We start from the raw sequence: 24,657 nt of genomic DNA, 5'->3' as shown, positions 1-24,657 counted from the left end.
CAGTGGGTAGTGTACAGAGACTGTTGGACTAGTTATTAACACTCAGGAGAAGCATCTGAGATTCCCCAGGCCCAAAGAAGAATGGAGTAAGCTTCAGAAACTTGAGATATGGGACAACTGTGCAAAGATAAAGATATGGAAGTATTTCAGAGCACAGAGTAAGGCTCTTCTGCTTGAAAAGAAGTGACCAGGTGGAAGCATGGAAAATACAAATAGGGGCCTGAGGTTTGTTTTCTCTTCTTCCTTAAGAATTTGGTGGCATCAAATAGATCTGACAGTTGGCAAGTTTAAAATAAAACAAGTATCCTTTTTAACCCTTGAGAAACATAGCTGCAAGATGATGTAGGCATAAAACTTCCTGGCTCAGACACATTGAGGGAAGAAATACACTTGGGTCTTAAGAGTCTGGGAGAGTTATGGGTACATTCTTGCCCTGCTCCTGTGCTTTTCTGTATAAGCCTTATTGGGCAGGAGGAACTGTGGTCTGACCCAGCACAGCTGCTGTTTTCTTCAGTGAAAAGAATAACAGTTGGCAACTGAATGTTGTTCTGATATCTGTGCTACTGCAGCTGCTCGAGCTAATGCTTTAAGTTGGTAGTGCAGCAGCAAGCTGGTCATTAAGATTTGTCAATATTTTTATTAGTGAACAATTTTTACATTTGGCTTCATTTGGTTTTATGTGCCTTGGAGAATCGTGCTGATTGATTGAAGTGATTGATACTTTGAGGCACAAGTCTACATTCACGATGAAATAGCAGTGAAGCATTCTAGAGAATTGCTTTTGTGCTGCTGCATGTTTCCTCAACTTGGGTGAAGATTAATTTGAGGACAAGACTTCCTTTTAATTTCTTCTAAGTGGCAGATAGATGGACCTGTTTGTGAGCTTACTGCTCCTACTGTGTGTTCCGTGTGTGTGTGTTGTAGACAAAACCTCTCAAGACTTAGTTTCCTGGCAAATTAAATATTTAGAAGTTCATGCTGGTTGTTGAATAGTGTGATGATACCGAGGGTCTCATCCTGTCTTGATTCAAGAACCAGTATAGTGATCTGTGAGTTCAAAACAAGTGCAGTGATCTGCGCTACACATGGAGTGTTTGGGCTCAGGTCACAGGGCTGTGTATGTCTCTAGTACGTACACAAGTGTGTTCTTTTCTCACACACTTGCTAAGGTCCCACTGGCAATCAAGGCAGTTTGCCCTTGGATAAGCTAGAAACCACCCAGGGATTGTTCAAGTTCCTGTGCTTGTACCTACCAGTTTAGAAAGAGGCAAATTTTTAAAGAGGTTGAAGTATTTGGATTTTGTCTTCCCCATTCATTCTGTTTCAGCACGGTTGGGAGCTGCTTGTGTGGAGGTGGTGATGGTGTGTGTGGGGTTAGGATTTTTTTAAATTTATTTTATAGAAATTAATTATAAATTGGATCTCCAAAACACAGCATGTTTGCAAGGTGTTCTCTGATAGCGTAATCAAGCTTCTCTTAATGAATGGAGAGAACAATAAAGTTTTAAAAATTTATTTTCATAAAAGAAGTAAAACGTAGTATTTGGTTCATTGAAAGCACACAGTTCCTTACCCTGAGTGTTTACACACCTGAGGAAATTGGAATACTGTATTTTAGTGATACGAAAGGGAGGCAGACTTGTCTTCCTTAAGCATGCTGCAGGCTGAAAAAGGACCCTGCACAACGTTCTTGCTTTTTTAGAGCAGTTTTTGAGCATTAGTATGTGTGTTCTGTCCTCATTGCTTCATTCTACCTGCATCTGGAGTTTTAAAAATTCTGGGTCTGCCCAGCTCTGACAGGGTTCAGTAGTCAGGACTGGAGGGGTAGAGTATTGGTTGGACCAGACAATTTTGGAGGTCTTTTCCAACCTTATTGGTTCTGTGGTTCTACAATGTGTAGGGGCAGCAGCTACAGGTTTTGCCATTGTGTGTCTCTGTGCTCCTTTCCCTTCGTGTCCTCTGCCATTTATTCTTTTTAATGCTGTGATTGTGCTTGTATGGTGACTGGCAAAATTAATTTAATGCCCTTCCTCATCAAGCTACAGAGGCACATTTTTTTTATCCCCAGAGATTAATATCTGACAAATGACAAACGTTTTTGACACCTGTATGCTTTCTGTCCTCCTCCCTGCTATGCATCATGGTAATGGCTGTGTGCTGTGCCTGCCTGTCAGTGATTGTGACACTGACAGTGCAGTTTGAAACTCTGACACAGCTTCACATACTGTGGTTCAGGTGACTTACTGACTCCCAAACTTCTGTGTATTATTTTTATTTACAAAGCATTCCTTGATGCTTTTTGTCTTCCTGAACTGCGTATAGCTTTCCTGAATGACTGGCACCCTACCTTGACCTTTATAAAGACTGAGATGGTCACTGTGCAATACAAATGATGTTTTTATCCCAGAGCGTCTCTACTCATTAATTTTCTGGGAATATGTTGGTTTTTCTGAGCAGAATCACAGTCTTCATTTTATCAACATAGTTTTCAAGCTGGATACGTACTGCAAGTAGAGCTTTGAGGAATTACAGTGAAGTCAGTTTGCACCTGGGTTTATGCAATTCCAATACCAGAAAGCAATGCCTATAGTTCTGTTCTTTAACAGTATTTGTTCTGTCTCCACCCTGAGAGAAGGCATATAGATTTCTGAATTTGTACACGTGTTTAATTATGCAAAATAAATGCTCAGTTATAAAATGATATTCTGAAAAGAATTAAGTCATTTGCCTTTAATAAAAATACTTTTTCAGAGTCTCTGATAAGTATTCTTTTTTTCTTGACAGTCTGTGGTGGACGACTGGATTGAATCATATAAACAAGACAGGGACATAGCACTTCTGGATTTAATCAACTTCTTTATCCAGTGTTCAGGATGTCGAGGTACAGAACGTTGGCAACAAGTTGTCTGGAATAAATCTGACAGTTGTACAAACGTGTGTTAGTGCAAATGCTGGTAGAGATGTGGGAGGCACGTGCACCAGTACTCCTCATATGCATGGTTTATACAGAGTTAATGTCAACATGCAAGATTGATTTTTATTTAAAGCTTGTTTGGCAAGAGCCTGCCCTTTCTATTTCTCACTTTCCTGTCATCATCCTAAAGTGTACAAATCCCCACTGAGACACTGCTCGTCAGCAAAAGGAGACAAAAGATCTGTTCACCAAGGTAGGCGTATCTTTACTTCCTCTTCCTGTTTCTGCCCATTTTTTTGTTACAAGAGTTCATAGGTGTAACTGTGCCTTAACTCTGCTGTGTTTTCTTTTTTTCTAGGAAAACGATGGGGTGTTTTTTAAACTGAAGAAGGAGGTGTCAGGCTTCAGTCGACTTCAGTTAGCAAGAAACATTTCTTCTGGATGAAGCACCAATTGTATTTCTCCCTCTGTAATACTTTCTCAAGTCAGCAGCAAGCAGCCTGCCTTTTTTACCTGAGCTAGGCTGTCCCATCACCAGGCAGGCGGCAGTCAGCCCTGCCAGCGTTCTCTTGCCATGCTCTACCTTCTAATGAATTTTTCATGTGTTGTCTTTTTTCAGTTAAGTCAGCCTTGAAAAGAGACATACACAGAGCTCTGTTCTCTCCATAGTGCCCAGAACCAAACTATTTACTGTCTTCTGATGCTTCCTATAATTTGCTCAGGGTGGAGTTGAAAATAACTTGACAGTTGAGAAGTTCTTTTTCATTTTCTAACTGATACAGAAATGTACCTTTAGGCATCAAATAATCTGTGTAGAAGTCCCTTTTCTTCCTTCTTAAGTATAAGATGAAGTCCTAAGTGCAGGTAAAAGCATCAGAGACAAGAAATATAAGCTGTCAGCATGTTCAGCAGCCCTTTTTCATAGCTTAAGGAAATAAACTTACTTTGTGGATGATAGGAAAGGCTGAAGCTCTGGAAATGTTCTGTGAAAGGGCTGAAGCTTAGGGTTGAGATTACCAGCCTGTGTCAGTTTCTGTACTCTTCACACAGATTCCCTAAAATATTTTTCAGACCTGTTTGGCAGCTTTCCTGACAGTAGTTGTATTCTGTTTGGGGTTTTTTTTAACACTTTCCTGTAGGTATATTTAAAAACAAAACAAAAACCCAACCCCAAAACAACCCACAGGCTGCTTTCTAAGAATTTGGTCACTATTAAACCAGAAGGATGCTTGGCCATATATTATTTTATTCTTGTTGATGCAAGCTTTTGGTGGAGGAATGTCATAAATAGATCTTCATCCCCCTGCTGCTCTCTAGTTTTTTTTCTCCTTTCTTTCTCCTCGTTAGAGGAAGCAGAACTCTTATAATCTCAGAAGATTCATGTTTTTTAAACTGTTGCAGGCTGAATGCCCACTGTCAGCCATATGCTGCTGTAGCAGTTGCTTCCCAGAAAAGCTTTCTGTTACTGGCTGGGAAGCAGCAGCACTTCAGTGGCTGATGTCATCTATTTTTTTCTTCTCATCTATTTATTTAAATGGTGACTTTCTATCCATTTTTGGCACTCTGTTTTGTACCCTTGGGGATATCTCTGTGCTGAGCTTGCTGTAGTGACCTTCTGGTCCCAAAGAGCCGTGATAGCAGAAAGAAAGCAAAACCCCAGTTTGTCCTCAGAGTTTATAGTGTGTTTGGGGGGGGGTATTTCTGTGTTGGAAGTTTTGCAGTTTTAACCCAGCTGTAAGCAGGGTTAAAAGCCTGGCAAACAGGTCTTCCCAGTTTCCAGAAATGTGCCTATTTTCTAGAATAAGTAGAAAGTTTATCAGAAGAGATGTTACCCTGCTCAGGGTAAAGCGCATACTAAGCTGTCCTTAACAGAGATGAGCTCTGGAAATTGGGGGGTTGTCTCTGTTTTGTGAGGAAGACTAAGCTTCTCTTTCCTGGGTGATATGCTCTATTATGATATTTTTATTTCCCTTTAAAGATTTTGTTGGCATTCTTGTTTGTTTCTGTTTCTGATAAATAACAGCTCCTGTGGATCTCAATGGCTGTTTTATCTTCCTTAATATTCCTTAATTTTCTTCTTTTCAGTTTGCTCCACTAACATTGTCTCGGATTCTCCAGCCACCTTCCCCAGTGCTTGACCTAAATGCTTACTGATAATATATCTAACTTTGGGATTGTTAACTTGAGAGGAGGAGGACAACTGACTTTGGGAGGAGGTTCCTCAGAAAACTTGGAAAGTGTTGTTTGGTTTATAAATCGAAATAATAATGCTTAGAACTACCTAATATCTAAATACATGTGAAATGCACTTAGCATAGTACTACTTCTGGAGGTTTTAAGCAGGTAATGAGTGTCTGCCTATTTTGTCACTTAAATTAGAAACCATTTAGACACCAAACTGTTTTATTTAGCAACAGTATTGACTCTGACAAAAATACCTTTCTGTTTAGAGGAACATTGATTTTTATATATTTATCCCATTCTCCTGGGCAGCGCTTACGCTTGGATTTTGCATCCTCCAGCTTTCTTTAGAGCTGTTCCTGGAATGTGAAGTGATCTGTTGTAATTGTGAATAAGCAGGCATGCTATGGAAGTTATTAATACTAAAAAGTGGTAAAATCAATGTGCTTAAGGTGAGCTTAAAAGGTCTGTGCAACTTAAAACTGAATAAATACAAACCAAATACATCTGTCCTTTGTCAACTCTTTGTGTATCTGTGTATTTAGCCCCTTTCTATATAACGTGTTCTGGTTCACTTGGTAATGTCTCCTAAAACAGGAGAGATTTGGTTTTAGCATGACTTCAGTAATGCTGCTGACTCTTTAAAGGGTTGCTTGGTATCAATTGCAAGCTTCTGAACGACCAGAAGCATCTTAATTCAAGCATTAGATTTGCACAGGGGTTAAATCACTTTTCATCCCATCTTCCCACTGGTTTGCCTGCTCAGTGGGTATGTTTGTTGCCTTTCCTGATTTTGAGTACAGAGAAGTGAAAATAGTTTCTTAAAGAATTTTTCCTTTATCTTGCTATTTCTTTTCTTGGGGAATACCAACAAAAATCCCTGCCTGTCACTCCTTGTCTGTGTGTGCTTCTCAGTGATGTTACACTGTATTTCTGTGGCAGAAAAATAGTTAACAAGGAGTGATAAAGTGACTTTTTTGTTTCCTACCCTTTTTTATTCCTTGGTAGCTGGTATTTATTTTCCACAGTATTCATGATCTGCAGAGCAGGTGGTGTTGTATTTACCTTCCTACTTCTCTATCAGAAATTTCATTTCAGGTTTTGCATTTTTAGATAACAGGGAACTTTTTTTGCACTCAGGGTGTTGTATTTTCAGGTAACTCCCCCTTGGCTGGGGAGTGGAAGTGTAGCCACGCCACTGAGATTTCCATTTCAGATGCTGTAGTTTGTTCTGTAGCCTTGTGGATACAGACATCCTCTTTTTTGTTGCAGACTCAGCGTTTGGAGTTTAGTGGGGGTTCCTCTGAGCAGTTTTTCATTGCTTGCTTCTCTGTAGGAACAGATTTTTGCCTTTTAAATTTTTTTTTGTAACCCTTCTTTGCACGAAGCACAGCGTAGCACGCGGAGATTGCTGAGCTAGTTGCAAGCAAGCTGAAATGTCTATAATCAGCAATATGCATGCCCAGGTCCCAGAAGGATTATAACTGTGTCAGTATGATGCTGCATCTGGGCTAATTAGCTCTGCCTCTCAGACTGAGTAATTAGCTCAGGTATCATGCTCTGCTGCTATGACAACCAGGCTGTTGTCATTTCTGGAGCTCCGTGGATTTAGAGCTGACTTGGGTATCTGCATCGCTGTCTGCTCTTCCCTTCTGTTATTGATACAAAACAAACCCAGAACCCCACAAGCACTCTGACCTTTCCATGTCTGAAAGGCAGAGAGCCGTGCTTGTGAAATAAATATTTTTTTCCTAACCAGAAGCAATTAGTGGCTGAAACAGCCTCTTCAGCTGTAAAGCACAAACCAACCCATCGAGTCCGTGTAAGAAAAGAAGCTTTCTTTTGCAGGGAAAAAAGATCTTTCTCACAGTTGAAGAGGAGAACTACTTGACTGCTTTCAAGTATATAGTGAAATTATTCCCATTCTTTCTCTCTCACCCTTTCCTTCCCTCTCATTTCTGATAGGAAAGCCAGAAACCTTAATTCTCAAGCAGATTTTCAGAAACAGTTTGAGCGCTGCTGCTGCTGCAGACAGCTCTGAGACAGCAGCTACAGATAAAACCAAGCTGGTGGAACTCCCTCACTCTGAAATTCTTAGCAGTGTTGTAGATTCTCTAGATTGTGAGGAGCTCTCCATTGAAGTAGCTTTGTAATTTGGCACACTGAAGTTGTTTTTAGGAGGAGTTGGTGAAGGAAGCAGGTGAATTTATTTTATATGATGTTTCTCACATCTTGTTTTTCACCTCAATATCTTCTCTGTAGGTTCCTGTGTGGAATCAGATGGTAGTGAACAAACATTCAGACTGCCACCTGTGAATCCACACTCTTCCAGCTCTCAGCCTTGACTCTCTGGTCGTTCCTTACCTGTTCTTGTAAGATTGTCAGAAAAAATCCCGTGGTTGAAGGGGTCAAACTGAGTCAGCGAGGGTGGGAGTGGGGAGTAAACTTGCTTGAATGCAGGAGGCATGCTCATTTGGATTTGGGTTAATGTTCTGTGCTCTTAATTAAAGGCAATGTAATAGATTTTTGTTTTGCCAAAGTAAATGGAAGGCTAAACCCAGGAAAAAGCACTGTAAAGTGACCGCTGGAAAAGAAACAGAGAAGCAGCTGCTTGCTTTGCTGTGGTAAAGATTTAAGAAAGCAAATTGGCCAGGAAATACTGTTAATTACTCTGATTAATAATACTTTAATAGGGGCTATACCATTGTAAGTAGAGTAATGGTTTAACAACTGTTAGTCTGTTGTGGATGGAATAATGTCATTCCATACAGGTGGTTGTTACTGAGCATGGAGAGGAGGCTGCTGGATAAGTATAATTTCCTGCGAGCGGTCCTTTCGTTGGTGAGAAATGCTGCTGGCTTCGGCACACTTTATCTCTGCACTTACTGTGTGATATCCCAAACACGTAGGATTTTGAACAAATTAGGCAAGAATGCTACTCCTTGTGTTGGAGCCAGTATTTTTATTAAGGGTATAAAATATGCTTTCTCAGTTTCTCCAACAAAATCCCACATTAGTGTGTGAGTATACCACAGAAGCTGCAAAGTAAAGGACTAATACACATGAAAAAAGGATGCCTACTCATGCATGATTTAAGTCACTGTAACGTGAAGGATTTATCAAATATTTTGTATGCTGGCTATAGAGGAGTAACACCACCCCCCCAATAACTGTATGAGGCAGTTAAAAGCAAGCTGTTAAACCACACTGAGAAATGGGAAGGTAAGGCTGAAAGGTAGAAACTACTTGATTTTCATTTTGTGTGTGGGGCAGATAAACCAGATCTGAACTTTGTCCTTCTTGTTTCTGAGCCTTGAGGTCATTTTTACTGTTTGTTTATCATGGAGTGAAAGCTCATCAAATTCAAACTGAAAATCAGGTGCAAATTATTAACTGGCTTGAGTGGAAGAGAAATCAGATTCCTAGACATGCATTAAATGTTTCTTTTGTTCTGAAATGAAGGTAAGATTGAAAAGTTCATATCAAAGACTTAGCAATGAATGTGGTAACATACTTTTTTGTGAAAAAGCTAAGCCTAAGTGGTTGGTATTTGTTGTCATTCTTAAAAGTAAAGCTTTTGGTTTCATTGAGTGTATCATTTTTCAACCAAAAAAAGTTTTCAGTATTTCTTCCTGTAGCTGTGCTTTTCAGCTGATATACTCTTTCTTCCTTACTGTTTGGGGTTGGGTTGGTTTTTCTTTTCATTTTTCATATTCTGTAGCTCCTCAAAGTTAATTTGGCTATGGGAAAAATAGCTACAAATTAATTTCTCTTTTGGTTCTTTGCATCTCCCAAATTCTTCTGGGGAATTGAAGCCTCAGAAAACCCCGAACTAAATCAGATCTGAAAGTGTAAAAAAGATCTGAAATACTGCTTCACATTTTATGGCCACTTGTGAACTAATGGCATCTTTTTCCCAAAAGCTACATCCAACCACTGTCAGAAACTAGGGAAAAAAACTCTCAGGAATTCGCTGACCTTTCAGCATAGGAGGCAGCAATGAAGGGCAGGCATACCAGCCTGTGGTTTCAAAATCTGAATGAAATACCTGCTGTGCTGAGGTCTGCCTTCAGTCTGGGATTTCACCCTGTGAATTGGTAACAGGAGTGATGGTAATTTAAACCAAACCTTATTTTCTATTACTCACTGCTATTCATGTGACCGAAATTAAGCTGGTTTAACAGCAGCTATTAACCAATTTATTGATATGTATCAATATAAACTTTGAAATAATTTGAAATAAATTTTATTTCATTAATTGACAGAACTGAAGATACTAGAATATTTTAGATCAAATGTGTAATGTAAGGAAAGATGAATTCCCTTTGAAATTATAGTATAAGAGCAGGTTCTGCACTGCCAGTTCTGTATGGTACGTTCCCATCTCAGCTGAAATGAAAGCACGCCTTGTAAGGGTGGAACAAAGGCCACGTGCTACTCCTGTGTGCTACTGAGTAAAAGCATAGCTTGTAAAATCATTCTTGGCACTGCTCATTGGACATAAATTGCATAAGGCTTTCAAATATTGCTGCTTGTTTCCCTGGGATTTACTTCATTACGTCCATGTCGACCTGGACAATGGTACCGCTCGCTGACTGCAGAGGGACTGGTGGAGAAGGCGCTCTCAGGTCGGTGATGCTTTGACACTACAACATTTTAAGAGAAGAGCAATAAAGGCCTCTTGGTGTTAATGGTTTGGAATCCTTGCTGTCCTGCTAGCCCTACCTGTGCCATTTCCTCTATAGTTTGTTTTCTGCTTGGTATGAATTTGATAGAGGAGGGACACCTCTGTACTAAGCTGATAAGAAAAACGTTAGTTTGATTTTCTTTTTGGTAGGATTGTTTGAGACTTGTGAGTAGACTGTGCCCATGTAGGAGCTTGTCTCTGCTTCAGCATGAGAGGCATCGCTGAAGGCTTTTTTCAAGGTGTCAGAGATGGTACTTTCTGTGAAGACAGGAATTAGGAAAAGTGATCAAATATCACTTTTGTAGGGGATAACAAATGGGAAGGCTCCTCGTGCCTCTAGTTCCAAAGATGCAAATTCTACCCAAGGTTGAGTCTGACTTTTTCCAGACCGAGTGTGGAAATGAAATTCCAAAACTGAGATTTCTCTCAGCAAACACTGAGAGAAAAAATGACCATTCTGGTATTTGCCTTATGGAAACAGTAGATGTGTTTTGGTAAGTGCAGTGCTAGTACACGCTTCAGTAATGACTTTTGAAGAGAGAAAGGCAGGGATGAAAAAAAAGGTCTGTGCCTAATGAAAAAGCCTCGTTCTCAGGCACAAAGTGGTTGAAACAAGTCCAGTATTTCCTTAATCTGCAAGCATCCAATGGTAGCTGGGTGTAGAAGAAAAAGAGCAGCCTGGGTTTCAAAGAAGATACATCTAAATTTGGAAAAATAAAAAGGGGGGTCTTAAATAGACACTATCCTACTCTCACTCCACTGCTGTCTACTTCATTCCCTCTTTATGTCAATCTGATCACATTGCTTCAGTTGTCTTTAACCTGACCAGCTGAGCCATACAATTTTTCACCTCCCTTTCACTGGAAGTTATGACATTTCCTGGCACAAGGAGCACCAAACCCATTAGAGAGAAGACTTGTTTAAATTTTCTTTACATCCTCCTCCTTCATATCAAACAAGCAGCATGGTGGAGTGTGTTTGGTTGCCTGGACGGGTGGAAACAGAGGTTGTACAAAACTATTATCAAATCTTGGAGGAACAGTGAGGAGCTCCCTTGTCATCAGTCTCTGTAGCCATCTTTAAATGAGAAACAGATAACCCTTAGGAAAGCCAAACCCAGTTCTTGGAGAATTGTCGTCAGCTGAGAAGCAAGCTGATCAGTAGAAATGCTTCATGCATCTTGCAGTTAACACCATTACCTTAAATTTCAGCTTAGATGGAGTCACCATCCCTGGAGGGATTTAGAAGGTGTGTAGATGTTGTGGTTAAGGTCATGACGATTAGGCAGAGTTAGGCTGTGGTTGGACTTGGTGATCTTACAGGTCTCTTCCAGCCCAGGAGATTCTATGAACTGGTATTGGTACTTTGCACATAGAACATTGAGTCCTGGGTATTTCAGTTGGAAATGGCCCAATTTCACAGAGAGATGAACTCAAGAGGTAGGTGGCTAAATCACCTTTGACTGGTTAGAAAGCCCTTCCTCTCAGGAGCAGCCTGGGGAGTTTCATAGGCACTGCCCTGGTGTGGAAGTGATAATCTTCTACAAACTCATGGCTTCATCTTTTGAAATACCTTTAATGGAGTTCGATCAATTTACCACAATCTCTTCTATTTATTTTATTTCATTTATTTCATCACTATGGAAATAATTACTCGGCATAACTTGTAAGGTGATCTGACTTAGGGGAACTGTGGTAATGGTAAGAAGGTTTAGAAGTACTCATAGCGACTTTTGGGAATGAAAACTTACTGTAGATATATTTAGATACATAGATACAGCCAGTGATGTTGTTATTTGAAATAATTACATTTTTTAGACTCTAGAAATTATGAGATCTCAAAATTCTCAAGGATTAAACCACTAAACTGAGTTTTCCTTTAGATCTATTTAGTATGGCAAGCCCATGTTTATTCCCAGCACAGGCTTCTGGATCGTGATTATTTAGCTGACTATGAGAATTGAACCATTAAGTTCTTCAGGTCGCTGTGTGCTACGAGGTAGTAGAAAATGCCAGTGGTTTACAAAGAATTGTTGCCATTATGAAGTGATTGTTCTTGAAATTCAGTAAAACCAGGTAGCAAGAAGATCTTAAAAACTGTTGGAAATAAGAGACCTGCCTCAAAATGAGTACTCTGCTGGGATTATCGATGTTGGAGAAAGAGCAGGTAACAAATACTGGGAGTTCCAGAAAGACTGAATGATGGATATGGGATCACTTCTCACCACAGGTACTGATGGGTAGGTGAATACAGGAATGGTCACAGGAGCTGTGGTGTGAGGGGTGCGTGTTTGGAGCAGGGGGCTGTGAAGAGTTTGCAGGGTTTGTTTGAATGCAGCGAACTCTTCCCTTGGGCATTTTTAAGGGAAGTTGGGAATATTTTGTGACTCACGCTGCAGCCCAGCAGAATTGCAGTTGTATTTTAGAGGTTGACTTGAGCTTCTGTTTGCACAGCTATGCAGGGCTGTGACCGGCGTAACTGGAGAGTCCCTGTTCCCAAAAGTTTCTGTCAGCCAGATGCAGAAACAGATACAGAACCAGTCCCTTTACCCACCAGCCTGTCCCCAAATAGCAAACCCCCTTAATCTCCTGTTGTCCTAAGAATTGTTTGGGAGGTGAGAACCAAAACTGGGTCTGATCATGCTCCTAGGCTCAGAAACAATTCAGAAATAAAGATGCCGAACTACCAGCAATAGTGTATAACCTTCCTTAAAGGCAATTTTTCTTCCAGAGATAGGAGAGACCAGAGTTTTACTCTTAAAAGACACAGCTAAGCTTTCATTTTGGGAGAGCAAAGGTGATTAATGCACACATTGCCTAGTCTGTATAGGGAAATGGAATAGTGTGTGAGTGACTTCATGTGGTTGTATAATCAGGGCGTTTCAGAGGGACCCAGCAGTGCTGCAAACGGGCATCGTTTTCATTAAATGGCAGACTATCCCAGGAGATAGTATGTGTATATTTGATGGAAATAAATGCCTTTTTTCCAAATAATTTAGCTGAGAATAGTTTGCAGGTTTGGTGGTCGTAGTGGCAGTTCAGTTTGGGGTGACATAAACGCATGGCATTTTTCTGCTCTGTTGATTTAAACCATTTTTTCACCCTGTTTCGATTTTCATCTTGTATTCTTCAAGTCAGTTTAATCAGCCTTTCAAACTTAATTTGGGATTTTTTTTCATTGAGGAGGTGGCAGATGCAATTCAAAAAAAGAATATCTTTTGAGGTTAACAAATAACTGCTGTTACTCCATGTTCTCACTGGCTGCCTTTTAGACAGCTGCTTTTTGGAGAAAGCTTAAAAAATACCAAATGTAACACGCCAGGTGAGGTACGTGCCCACAGATCCCCGTAGCAACATAATTTCTTTCAGTTAGAGCTGGATTTGTCAAGAGTCTACTTTTCATTTCCAGAGTTACAAATGGGAAGAAATAGGGGATCTTGGCAACTAGAGCATCTGTGTTTCCCATTGAATTCATAGTGGACCAAATGGCTGTGTGCATGACAGCGTTATTCCTAGGGAACTGCTTTGGTTCCAAGGATATTGCTCAACTAGAGTCCTGAGAGTGTGTTCCCTTCAGACTTCGATAGTGGCAAAAGGCATTAATTCCCATGTCATCCAGCTGCAACTGTAGATCAGCCTCTGGTCTTGTGACCTGTGTCAGTTGTGGATTCTGAAATGGGAGGTGAGTGGAAATGACAACGGTTGCTGGGCCAGTCAGATTGCCGAGTGACCTTTCTCCTCTTAACACCAAGTCTCACAATGAGAACTTCCTGTCTTAAGGTTTTATTTACAGTTTGGAGCCAGCAGAAGTTTCTCTGGTCTTGTGAAGCAAGCATCAGTGGGAAATATAACAGAAATCATTAAAGTCTTTCTGTAGAGCCTGTGAAGCCAGGTTAGTTCTGTGCTGCGGTGAGGTGGTTATTCTAAAACTATGCTCTAACAAAACAAAAACCTGATTTTTTGCAGTCCAATACTGAGAATTATATACAAATCATATACACAATTGGCTTTTAAAGAGAGAAGAAAATAAATTCAACTATCATGCCTGGCTAGAAAGCATAATTTCATCCTGATGTGGCACCGTTGGTAGAATACCAGCAAAGCACATTGGTTTCAGGTTCAGAGGACAGGTATAAGCTTGGTTCCATATCTTCCTTTGTTATTTAACCAGTGGGTAGGTGGCCAATGATAGAGCAGCTTTTTGCTCTGAATTATGAGAAGATGGAGCTTATGGATAGGCAGCACTTTGGTAATTTGCCAAGCAGGTATTAAACTATAATCAACCTGTCACCATGGAATTTGTTTCAGAAAGATGTAATCCTTTCTGTTCACATACAGAAGAAAATATACACCAGGCAATCTCTGGTGCCACTTGTGGGTATTGCAGTAACAGATTGGAATGTTAAGTCCTGATTAACAGAGGAATCATAGGAGATTCTCAGACTGTCTTCAAGTCCTTATCTGAATTTCAAAGGGTTTAATCTTAATTATAATGATGCAGAAAACCTGGATGAATTAGTTTGCTTTTCGTTCTCTGGAGACTCTGGTGTTCTGCAGCTAGCATCAGGGCAGCACAGGTTTGTAGTTCATGTGGAAATGTGACTTAGGCCTGGTGCTGTATGCAGAATACAGCTTATTCCCCCTTCTGTCCTGTGAGATCTCACTGGGGAATATATTTTTTGGACAATTTGTAACTATACCCATGGTTCAGAGTTCACTTTATGATGTACACATTTGGAGTTACTTATGCTTCTGTCAAACAGATACATTTATTATTTTTCTTAGTGAGCTCTAAAGAATTTCAAACACTCTGTGTGTCCTGTCTGCCCGGGCCCCTTGGAGAATGTTGCAGACAGAAGGATACCAGCCCAGGCCCTTTTATAAGCACTCACAAAACATTTTGTCTAATAGCAACGAAGGGTATTCTAACTCTCAAATTTGTTTGATACCTTATTTCCAACCCTTCTCAATTTTTTTTTCCTGGTTTCCATGGTAGCCTCTAACAGCAGGATTTTACTTCATTTATACACTGTGTGGAAAAAGCACTTTAGCTCTCTGATAGTTCATTGTCATCATCCTTGGGATTTTTTTGAGACGTAACAAATCGTTCCATATACATCTTCTCTGTGCCATGTGGAATTTTGTAGAGACTTCTCATTACCTTTCATCTTGCCACTCATTTTCATGTCCTTCCAGTTATTTCTTTGTATTAAAAATGCATCAATTAAGATCAAAGAGTGAAATAAAATTCATCTGATATTTATAACCTGAGATAAGGTTGTAAATACAAAACTCCTTTAAGTTTCTGAGATGCCTGCCTTTATATGAGGCCTTGATGTCAACAGCTGGCTGATAGGCAGCAGTGGCTGGGTTCAGCAGTCTGCAGGGCGTTACTGGAGTATGGGCCCAGCTGTTGGTATAAGTTGTTTGGCCTGAAGAAAGACAGGGTGGCCTGTAAGAGTTGTCAGTTGGTTTAGCGTGGTATATTGCTTTATTGCTCTGGTTGTATGATACTTTGGCCAGAGATTACTGGTTTGCATGGCATTTATATAAAGCTGTTGTTATTTCTTTTACCTCGCTAGATGGGATGTAACATTAAAGTTGGATTTAGTTTTGACAGTGCTTTTGTAGTAAATGGTAGCTTAGTAAACTGAACTCAGTGATTACAGAGGTGTTTAATACATTGTAGGGAGGAAAAAATAACCAGAGGAAGGAAGGAAGAATTTGAATCTTAGAATCACAGAATGCTTTGGGTTGGAAAGGACCTCGAAATCATCTAGTCCGGCTCCTCTGCCATGGGCAGGGACACTCTCACCAGCCCAGGCTGCCCAAAGCCCCATCCAGCCCGGCCTTGGACACCTCCAGGGATGGGGCTCCCACAGCTTCTCTGGGCACCCTGTGCCAGGGCCTCACCACCCTCAGAGTACAGAATTCCTTCCTCACATCTCCCCTAACCCTGCCCTCTCCCAGCTTGAAGCCATCGCCCCTTGGCCTGTCCCTGCACTCCCTGGGGAACCCCCTTTCCTGTGGGACCCCATTAAGTGTTGGTAGGCTGCAAATAGGTCTCTACCCAAATCAACTAGGTTAATTGATCTTGACTATGCAGTAGAGTAATACTAGCATAGTGCAAAGTAACGTGTATTAGCATGGTGCACTTTTAATTGTAAGGTATATTCATTGTAGCATAGGTACTAATCGTTGAGCTTTCTTGCGATTAGGATAGGTTGTAATATCAGGAGCAATACTATGGGCCAGGTTCAGTGCCTGAGCTGAGAAGATGAGACAAGTTAGAGATAAACTGCAGGGCTTTGCTGGCGATTTAACATGGGCTGATAAAGGCACAGGTGAATATCCACTAGCTTGCTTTTGGGGAAGTACCCACAGAATTGATCTAAGTGGCTGGTGTTTCCCAGTGTTCCGAATGAAAACTAGGCAAGAAGCTGTGCTTGAAAAAGGGGAGCACCTGCACTCCTCACCCCTGGAAGTGTTCTGTCAGGCTGCCTGTGTTGAGCAGAGCTTGTGGTTCATTCTGGTTAGGAGCAGTGCAAGACACCGCAGTTTTGAGCAATGCTTTTATCACGTAGGGATTTTGAGACTTTGATCTCATGGAAACAACATAAGGTGGCAGGTGTTTTGAAAATGGGCAGTCCTCTGTGCATGTCTTACTAGTTCCTATCAGCCTGGAATAGCAGGAAAAAAAGGACTAAATGCCTTAGGAAAAAAGTTAATAAAATGCATGAGAGCTCATTAATAGGGAGAGTGTAAGGAGATGGGGAAACTGGAACATCCCAGTGAAACGAAGGATGAAGAGGTCAACTTTTGCCTTTAAATGTAGGAAAGTATAAGGCAAAAGGAAGAAATTATGGATTCCAACAAGTACAAGGAAGGAGTGTGTTCTGTGAGGGCACTTCTACACAGATGAGCTTGGGATGCAGGAGAAGAGAGAGGCAGACAGACAGGTGTACTTCCCCGTGGTTTGGCTTTGCTTCAGCAGCCAAACGAGCATTGTATTCATTCCATCAGATGAGCGTGTTGTGAGCTTGCTTTAGGCTGTTGCAGAGTGGCAGAGCCAGAACACTGGGCTGAACAGGGTCATGAATCAGCAATGTAACTTAATTTTTGAACATTCTCATCAAGCAGTTGATCCATACAGTGTTTTTATTGTGGACTTCAAGGAAAGCTTCATGTGGGAAGGACAACGAAGCAATTACTAGACAGAGTCTGTGTTGACATGGAGTTCCAGCTGAGAGTATAGTTGTGCAAGAAAAAGTAAAAAAGGTAATATACAGAAAATTAGGTACTGTCCTTAAAAGTATGAGATCATTACAGTAAAGCCATCCCGATATTAAGACTCCCAGGCACATCACACTGATAGCAGAGGAGCAGGACCACTGGGAAACTTTAAAAGGAAAGAGTGCCTTGAGTGCTGAAACCTGGGGTGGGAGAGTCTGAGTGGTTTGTTACAAAATGCTAAGAAAAAGAAAATAAAACATTGGCTTTAGACTGTGCTAAAATTCTTTGGTTTACCCCAGTATTGCTTGATTTATATTTCCCACTTCCAAGATTTTTCCACCAAGCTGTGAGACCCACAGCCAGTGTGGGGAAGGGGGAAGAAAGGCGGATGCTTTATTCTGTGGCTGTGTGAGTAGTGCCTGGCACTTGGGTAGCTACAGAGAGCAGTGCTCGTGCCATAACAATAACAATATCCAGGGCCATTTCTTCATTTCAGCAAAGCACACCATTTCAGCTAATTGACATAAGATGTGTAAGGTGTATGATCCAAAGCAGTGTGAGGAGAGATGGTAAGTAAGCATTTAAGGCAGATTAAACCTGCCTTCCTTTCAATGTTCCTCGCTGTTTTTCTTCTTTCCTTTTTCCTTAGTGGGTCTTGATTAATTATTCCCCTCGAGTCCACTGTCTTTGTGTTAATTAATGCTCTCAAACTCTTCATTCCCTCTTGTATTTCATCCTCTATTTATTACTATTTGTCTTTCAGCACTTTTTTTTCAGTACTTGCTGCTTTATCACTTAGTTAAAACTCTGGGGTTTTAGTATAATTAAGTTTATATGTGTATCTTTTTCTCTATTTTGCTCTTGAATACTCCTCAGTGAATCCCAGACATCCACTGTTGAGATACAAGTTCCATGTTGAGTTTTCTCAGTTTTCTGCTCCTTTTCCACATTCCCACTTAGTTTGTCTTGTCAACACTTGTTTGATTTGTGTGTGTTCTCCTGCTTTGCTTTGCACCTCCAAGTGCTGTTCCACGCAGCTTCAGCTGATCTCAGCTTGAGCTGCTGGAGTGCTGTTTTTTTTCTCCCACCTTCTCCTGAGACCTACCAGCAGTTTATCTTTTCTCGGTTCTGAGGTGTCACTTCCCTCTCACATTATGGTTTTTACAGGCATATCCAGACTTCCACTGGTTTTGGCCCCAGTGTGTGCTCTCTTGTTCTTCCATCCATTGTGGTGTTTTAACTTCACTTTTAAGATGATTCTTCCTTTCATTTTTCCACAGTAGCTTTCATCAAGGGCTTTTTCCCTCTGGTATTTCAGCTAGGTTTTCCATGTAAACCCCTTGTCAATACAGATCCCATCTCTGCTGTGTAACAGGCTAATCCAGGCACAGAGTCGTTGATAGAAAAAGCTTTTGCAGCAGCAGATGTGGTACCTGTACTGGTCTGTGAGGAGTATTTTTCAGATAACATATTACATGTTTAAACATGGTTTTGATTTCCTACTCCAGTCCTTGAAAGGTGCCTATAGGAAAGCTGGGGCAGAACTGTTCCCAAGGACAGGGAGCAATAGGATAAGGGGTGAGGATTTTAAACTGGAAAAGGGGAGATTTAGGTTGAGTATTAGGAAAAAGTTCTTCACTCTGAGGGTGATGGATCACTGGCACAGGTTGCCCAGAGAGGTGGTGGAGGCTCCATCCCTGGAGATACTCCCCCCTGCTTGGAGAAGGGTTTAGACTAGCTGACAGTCAGGAAATTATTCTACTTTTCTAGACTTCTAACGAAAATAACTAGCTGTGAGTTTGTCCTTGCATGGACATACATTTGATAAAAATTGTAAGAAACAGGACAGGAATAAATCTTCTATTTAAAAATAATAATTTTCTGTTTATTTCCTTCAGAATTGGTGGATTAAACCTTTTAGCTGTCCAGAAAAATTCATGGTAATGAACTTAGAGTATATGAAGCTGCTTCAAGTGTGGTGGAACAGAGATCCATTATTTTTCCTTCAAGGAGTGCTGGGTATTTTTAAAACTGCTCTGGGGTTTATTGTCATTGCTGGGAAGTAGAAAGCAGAGAGAGAGACAACGTTGGTATGTTGTAAGCACAAAGTGTTGGTACAAAGCGGTTGGTCCTAGCTGAAAGCAGTTACCAGGCAGACTGTGTATTCCGAAGGCCTTTGCTGTTGTACTACCCCACGCTTCAACTGTGCATTGCAACAAGAGACACTCCTAACCTGTTGCTAACTACCCAAACTGCCTGGGACAAGGGCTGTGTGGGGTAAAGACAGGCATGGTTACTGTGCTCATGGCCTTTTGGTAGCAATGGCAACACTAGTTTGATTCTGCCCGTGGCTACAGAAGTGCTTCTGCACTTGTGCTCTGTTGGTGTGCTCATGTTTGGGGGGGTCTGTCTCTTCTCCAGCTACTGGGCACCACTGAGCAGTGCCTGGCTCTGTTGCCCTTACACCCTCCCACCAGGTATTTACACATACAGATTAGGCCTGTGCTGGGCCCCTCTCGTTACAGAGGGGAGCACAGCTGGCTGCATGGGTGATGGATGAGTCTGGATGTGAAAACACTCTTTGATAAAAGCACTCTGAAAGGGTTAGGTACACCTAATGGGCTTAGTTCAAATATTTACATTGTTGTATCTTACACTTAACTTTCAGCTCTACCTCCCAGCTACCTGTGTTTATGTTCCTGGATCTGAGTAACTTCTGACAGCGTGCAGCCAAGGTCTGGTTCCACACATGCAGCGATGTGTAGTTACTAATGCTCTGCTCCTGGGGGCTGCTGCCAGCATGAATAATTTGACAATATAACGTCTTTGCTTGGCAAAGCTAGGAATTAGAGATAGAGGACAAATTTATGTGTGTATGTATATTAGAAACAAAGAAAAACTATGTCTTGAACTTACATTTCACCTGCATCTTGAGCACTGAACATAGTTCTGACCATCCCACTTCCAAAAGAATACAAGAAAGAGCAATCTAATGGGGGTAAGAACAGCAAATAGAGGAACGTTGCTCAGCCTTTGCACAAAGGGATCCCTGACCCAGGCAGGGAGAGGCTTTGAAAACTACTGCCAAATGCAAGATTCGTGTAATGATGGCTTGTACCTGTGCTCTGCTGAACCCCTAGTGTCCTCCTCAGTGAACTGAGGCAATGTGGGACAGGATGCGGCTGCTGGATGTGGCCAAGTGCAGGAGCCTGAAGACCTTAACCAGGAGCAAAGCGTTGCCTTTGGGGCAGCAAAGGCTCCTCAGCTTTTCACTCTTGTTGATGTTAGATCCTGTTGTTCAGGTTTGAAGTGACATGACAGAAAGGTGAGCACCTTGTGAGGGTTACTGCTTGGAGCCATCAAAGCACAAAAAGATCTATGTTGTGAAATTATTCAATACAGATGCTGGATTGGGGGTTTAGTGGTGTTGGGTGTCAGTTATTTGGCTTCTGCTAGTCAGTGGTGTGAACAGCAAGATGAAAAGCAGCTTTGAATTTCCAGGTATAGATGCTGTAGAGCTGTATCGTAGCAGTATTCTCTGCCTTAAACTCAGCCTAAGGAAGTTTTGTTTATCAAAATTTTAAGACTTGAATGCATGAAATATGGTACATTATATGCACTAAACTTTGTAGGCCTAATTTTCTCCTGGCAGTCTTTGGAACCAGCATGCTTTTTTATCCTGAAGAGTATTATTTGCTGTTTTATCGACTTCGTTACTGTTAAATCCTTTGACAGTGCTGACTGCACTTTAATGTAGCTGTTCTAAATAATTCTGTCACCAGTAAACTTTGTCAGCTCCATTATCATCTTTTCTTGCACAGCTTTTATACCTGCTGGTTAGCATATTTCTATCAAGACTGATGCTTAGAAAGCATCCCAGGTTGGATGGGACCCTGGGTAACCTTGTGCAGGCCTGGAGGTTGGTGTCCCTGCCTGTGGCAGGGGGGTTGGAACTCTCTGATCCTTGGGGTCCCTTCCAACCCATGCCATTCTATGATGAGGGAGATCATTATGGGGTTTTGAAAATGTGAGTGTGTGCTGCATAAAGTATGACTTCCAGCTGCCACTTAGGCAGTCACCACTTAGGGTCACTGTCACAAGCTGTTCCAAGAATGAGTCAGGGCTGGGTCTTAAGAAGATACTGGCTTTGGAATGCTACTTCATTGTCAGCAGAAGTTGGGCAATGTAGAGTCCGTGCAACTGGAAGAATTGAGGAATAAGTCAGTAAAAGGGTCTTTTACTCCTGCATGTCCTGTAAAAGCTGAATTTCAACTAAGCATTTAGACGGACTTCTTTTAGTATCCTGGCTTCTGGTTTCAGGAAAGTGTTTCAGTTTTCAGGCACAGAATAGAAAGTTAGGAGCCCCAGTGTGGTTTAGGAGTCCCGATGTCTATTTGGATGTACCTCAGCTGTCCCAGTACTGCTTCCATTGCAATTAATGATTAATGCCTGTTGATTCCAATGAGGTAAGATTGGCTTCAGTGTGCCTATGCACTTGTGAGCAAGCCACAGAAAACAAACTTCTTGATGGGCGTGAGTAATTTCTGGTTAGTTTCCAGCAGGTCTCTTCTGGGAGCAGTAAAGGAAGTGTTACAGAAGTGTAGCATGACCCGAGTTGAGCAGTGAGAAATAACGGGCTCTTTATGCTTTGACTTCAGTCTTTGTTTATCAGCTTTTGTGTGGAAGTTTGTCACCAACAGTTCTGAGATGATTAAACACTGCTTCCAGACACTGTAGAAGCAGATTACTTCTTAGGATTTAAATGGTAAGTAGGGAAAAAGAGATGGAAAATGCACATTTAATGATGGCGAGGGAAAGAAATACGGCTCGTCCAGCAGTTCTGTAATCATCGTCCATCCTTCTGAGACCTTTATTAAACTTGTCCTCTCTTAACAGTCAAAATTACTTCCCAGTGCTCTAATCCCAGCTATCGACTTTCAGCTAATGCAAAAGGGTACATTGTCTTTTTCATATCATACTTTCTGGTGCGATTCTTCTAGTGTCTTCATCTTGATGCCTTTATAAATCTTCCTTTTGTAACTGCTTGTCCAGTGTGTGTGGTTGAGAGAGACTCTCAGGTACACAATCAGCCACCGTGAATCACGGTCCCACAGTTAATCCTCCTTTGCAGGAGACTCTGGGCTTACTTTACATCCACTGGCTTCACCACTGCTCTTGCAGCTGACTCAGTTTGGTCCCAAAGGGAAGTGGTGAAATTGGCTGTGTTGCTTTTGTGACTAAAGGTGCTGGGGGTTAAAACTGACGACACAGTATAGCTAGTATACTACACAGTACGTAATTGATTACCAAATGTCAGTAGTTTAGATTCCAAGAGTCCGTTTAGGAGTGAGTAATTTGTTCTCAGTAGTGTTTAAATGACTGTGGGCTGTTATAGCTGGAGTACCACTTATGTAGTGGCCTTGTTTCCATCATATGAGCTTCCCTTTCCTCTGGAAATAACCGGAATTGCCATATACAGGGGGCCACTGGAGGGTAGTATTTGGTATGGTGGTGTTGCCTGTTTTCGACCAGTGGTTAGGATCTTCTATTTCAGAGGAGGAAAGGTTGTCGTGGGACAACCTGCATCCAGGCTGCAGGTTAAACTCTTAAACTCCTGCTACTACAGGTTGGTTGTGCTCAGACTTGAAAGCTGACACACCTTACAAAGCTCTTGAGATTTTTGTTGTTACTTTTCTCCTGCAGTGCTTACTGTTATAACCAGTGAGCCTTCTCCTGTAAATAGATGTTTTGAAGCCACGGACTCTGTGGTATGCTCTACCTCCAGGAAATGTTCCATCATGTTTTGCATGCAGGATTTTTTGTTGTTTTCCCCAAGTGATTCATCCACTTTTGCATAGGGCCTTTTACTCTTCTTCTCTAGCTGAAATAGTGTTGTCCCCTCTATAGGTATTTTATTTTCACTTTTAAAAGCTTGGTGGGGTAACATGAGTAATTATTGACAAATAGAACTGGTATCTGTCTTGAACTGGAAGTTTAAAGTGGAATTTTGTCATTATGGAAATACACATCAGCAAGGAGTCTTTTTAAAACGCAAATGGTGTAAGCTTGAACTGAGAACTTAGTACTGAAGTAGAACAGGCTTCTCAGCTTGTTAACAGCTAAGACAATTTAAATCCTCTTCACTAAATATGGAGTGAGAGCTTCATGATAGAATCATAGAATCACAGGGGTTGGAAGGGACTTCCAGAGCTTGTTGGGTCCAACCCCCTGCCAAAGCAGCTCCTCAGCTTGTATTGCACAGGTCGGTGTCCAGACAGGGCTGGAATATCTCCAGAGAAGGAGACTCCACACCCCCTGGGCAGCCTGTCCCAGGGCTCCCTCACCCTCACTGGGTAAATGTTCTTCCCCATGTTGGTGCAGAACTTCCTATGCTCCAACTTGCAGCCATTGCCCCTTGTCCTGTCTCCACAGAGCACTGAAAAGGGGCTGGCCATTTCCCCCTGCATCCTATACCTAAGATAATTATAAACATTAATAAGGTCCCCCTTAGTCTTCTTTTCTCCAGGCTGAACAGTCTCAGCTCACTCAGCCTTTCCTCATAGGGGAGATGCTCCAGGCCCTTAATCACCTTCGTAGCCTCCTCTGGACTCTCTGCAGGAGATCCCTGGCTTTTTTGTAGCAGGGAGCCCAGAACTGGACAAAACACTTGCCCAGTAGAAAAGAAGACTAGTAGCACTGTGAGTAATGCAGAGACTGTAGGAATACACTCCACACCTTCAATGGTACTTTATAGAAAACCTGTTGTATTTTAAATGGTGGGATACTTCAGTTTTTCACTAATTGTAAAAGCTACAAATTAGAGCAGTGTTGACCCCTGTATCACCAAAGTGCTGCAATGATACCACAGAATGCATTGTGAACAGTCTTTGTAGCATAATTGCAGAGTGTGAAGTCAGTTTCCTAGAACAACAGGCAGGATTGTGCTTGGTCAGTGGGGAAAGCAGTCTGGGCAAAGGTGTTACCTGTGGCTGGATAGGTGGGAATGCTCATTTTGCTTGATGTGACTTCCAGTAAACTTTGCCTGAAAAGGTGTGGGGAAGAGTAAGAGATGACAGTGAGTTGGAAAGTGCTGTTCATCTTCATTCCTCTTAATGCTTGCTGACACTTCCTTGGCAGCGTTGAGCTCGTGTCCACGTTGGCATCCCTAGGAGATGTCCAGAGTTTGTTTCGCCCTGTGTGTTCCCCCAAAGACCTGGACTGTTGCTTGTTTGGAAGATGTGTATAGAATCTACACCAGCCTGCACCTCTGCACAGTGGTCAGTAGAAATCCTGAAGCACACGGAATGTCGATGGTGCCATCTCAGTTCTAGCCATGGAAGGTAAAAAAAGCCTCTCTGTGATGGAAGGGAAACTGCCTATGGTCTGTAGTCCTGTGTTTGCACCCTCTCCCCTTGGTCAGCTTAGCGGGCAGGTTCCACGTGTCTGTGGCACGGTGTGTATGGTCCATTATCAGATGGTAACACCGAGGGTGTGTGCATCCAGTACAAGCCGTTGGCTGCCTCTGAGCACAGTGACTACAGCTGCAAAGGTCCTGCATTAAAGAATCACAGAATTCTTGAGGTTGAAAAGACCTCCAAGATCATCTTCTATTACTCACTAACCCACATCCCGCAGTGCCTCAT

The 24,657-nt window shown here is 41.7% G+C and overlaps 1 protein-coding gene across 1 annotated transcript in view; it reads left to right on the top strand.

The window, feature by feature from the left end:
* The window catches only part of STAG1 (STAG1 cohesin complex component), a 119,299-nt gene that overhangs the window by 25,810 nt on the left and 68,832 nt on the right, over positions 1-24,657 (top strand). The window contains exon 4 of the mRNA XM_084267464.1: positions 2,785-2,881. Coding sequence (XP_084123590.1) covers positions 2,785-2,881 — 97 coding nt within the window. The remainder of the gene's footprint in view (positions 1-2,784; positions 2,882-24,657) is intronic.

The sequence above is a fragment of the Gallinula chloropus genome, assembly GCF_964237585.1.
Source record: "Gallinula chloropus genome assembly, chromosome: 8".
NCBI lineage: Eukaryota > Metazoa > Chordata > Aves > Gruiformes > Rallidae > Gallinula > Gallinula chloropus.
The sequence above is the reverse complement of the archived record's forward strand: the minus strand, read 5'-3'. Positions and strand labels throughout refer to the sequence as shown.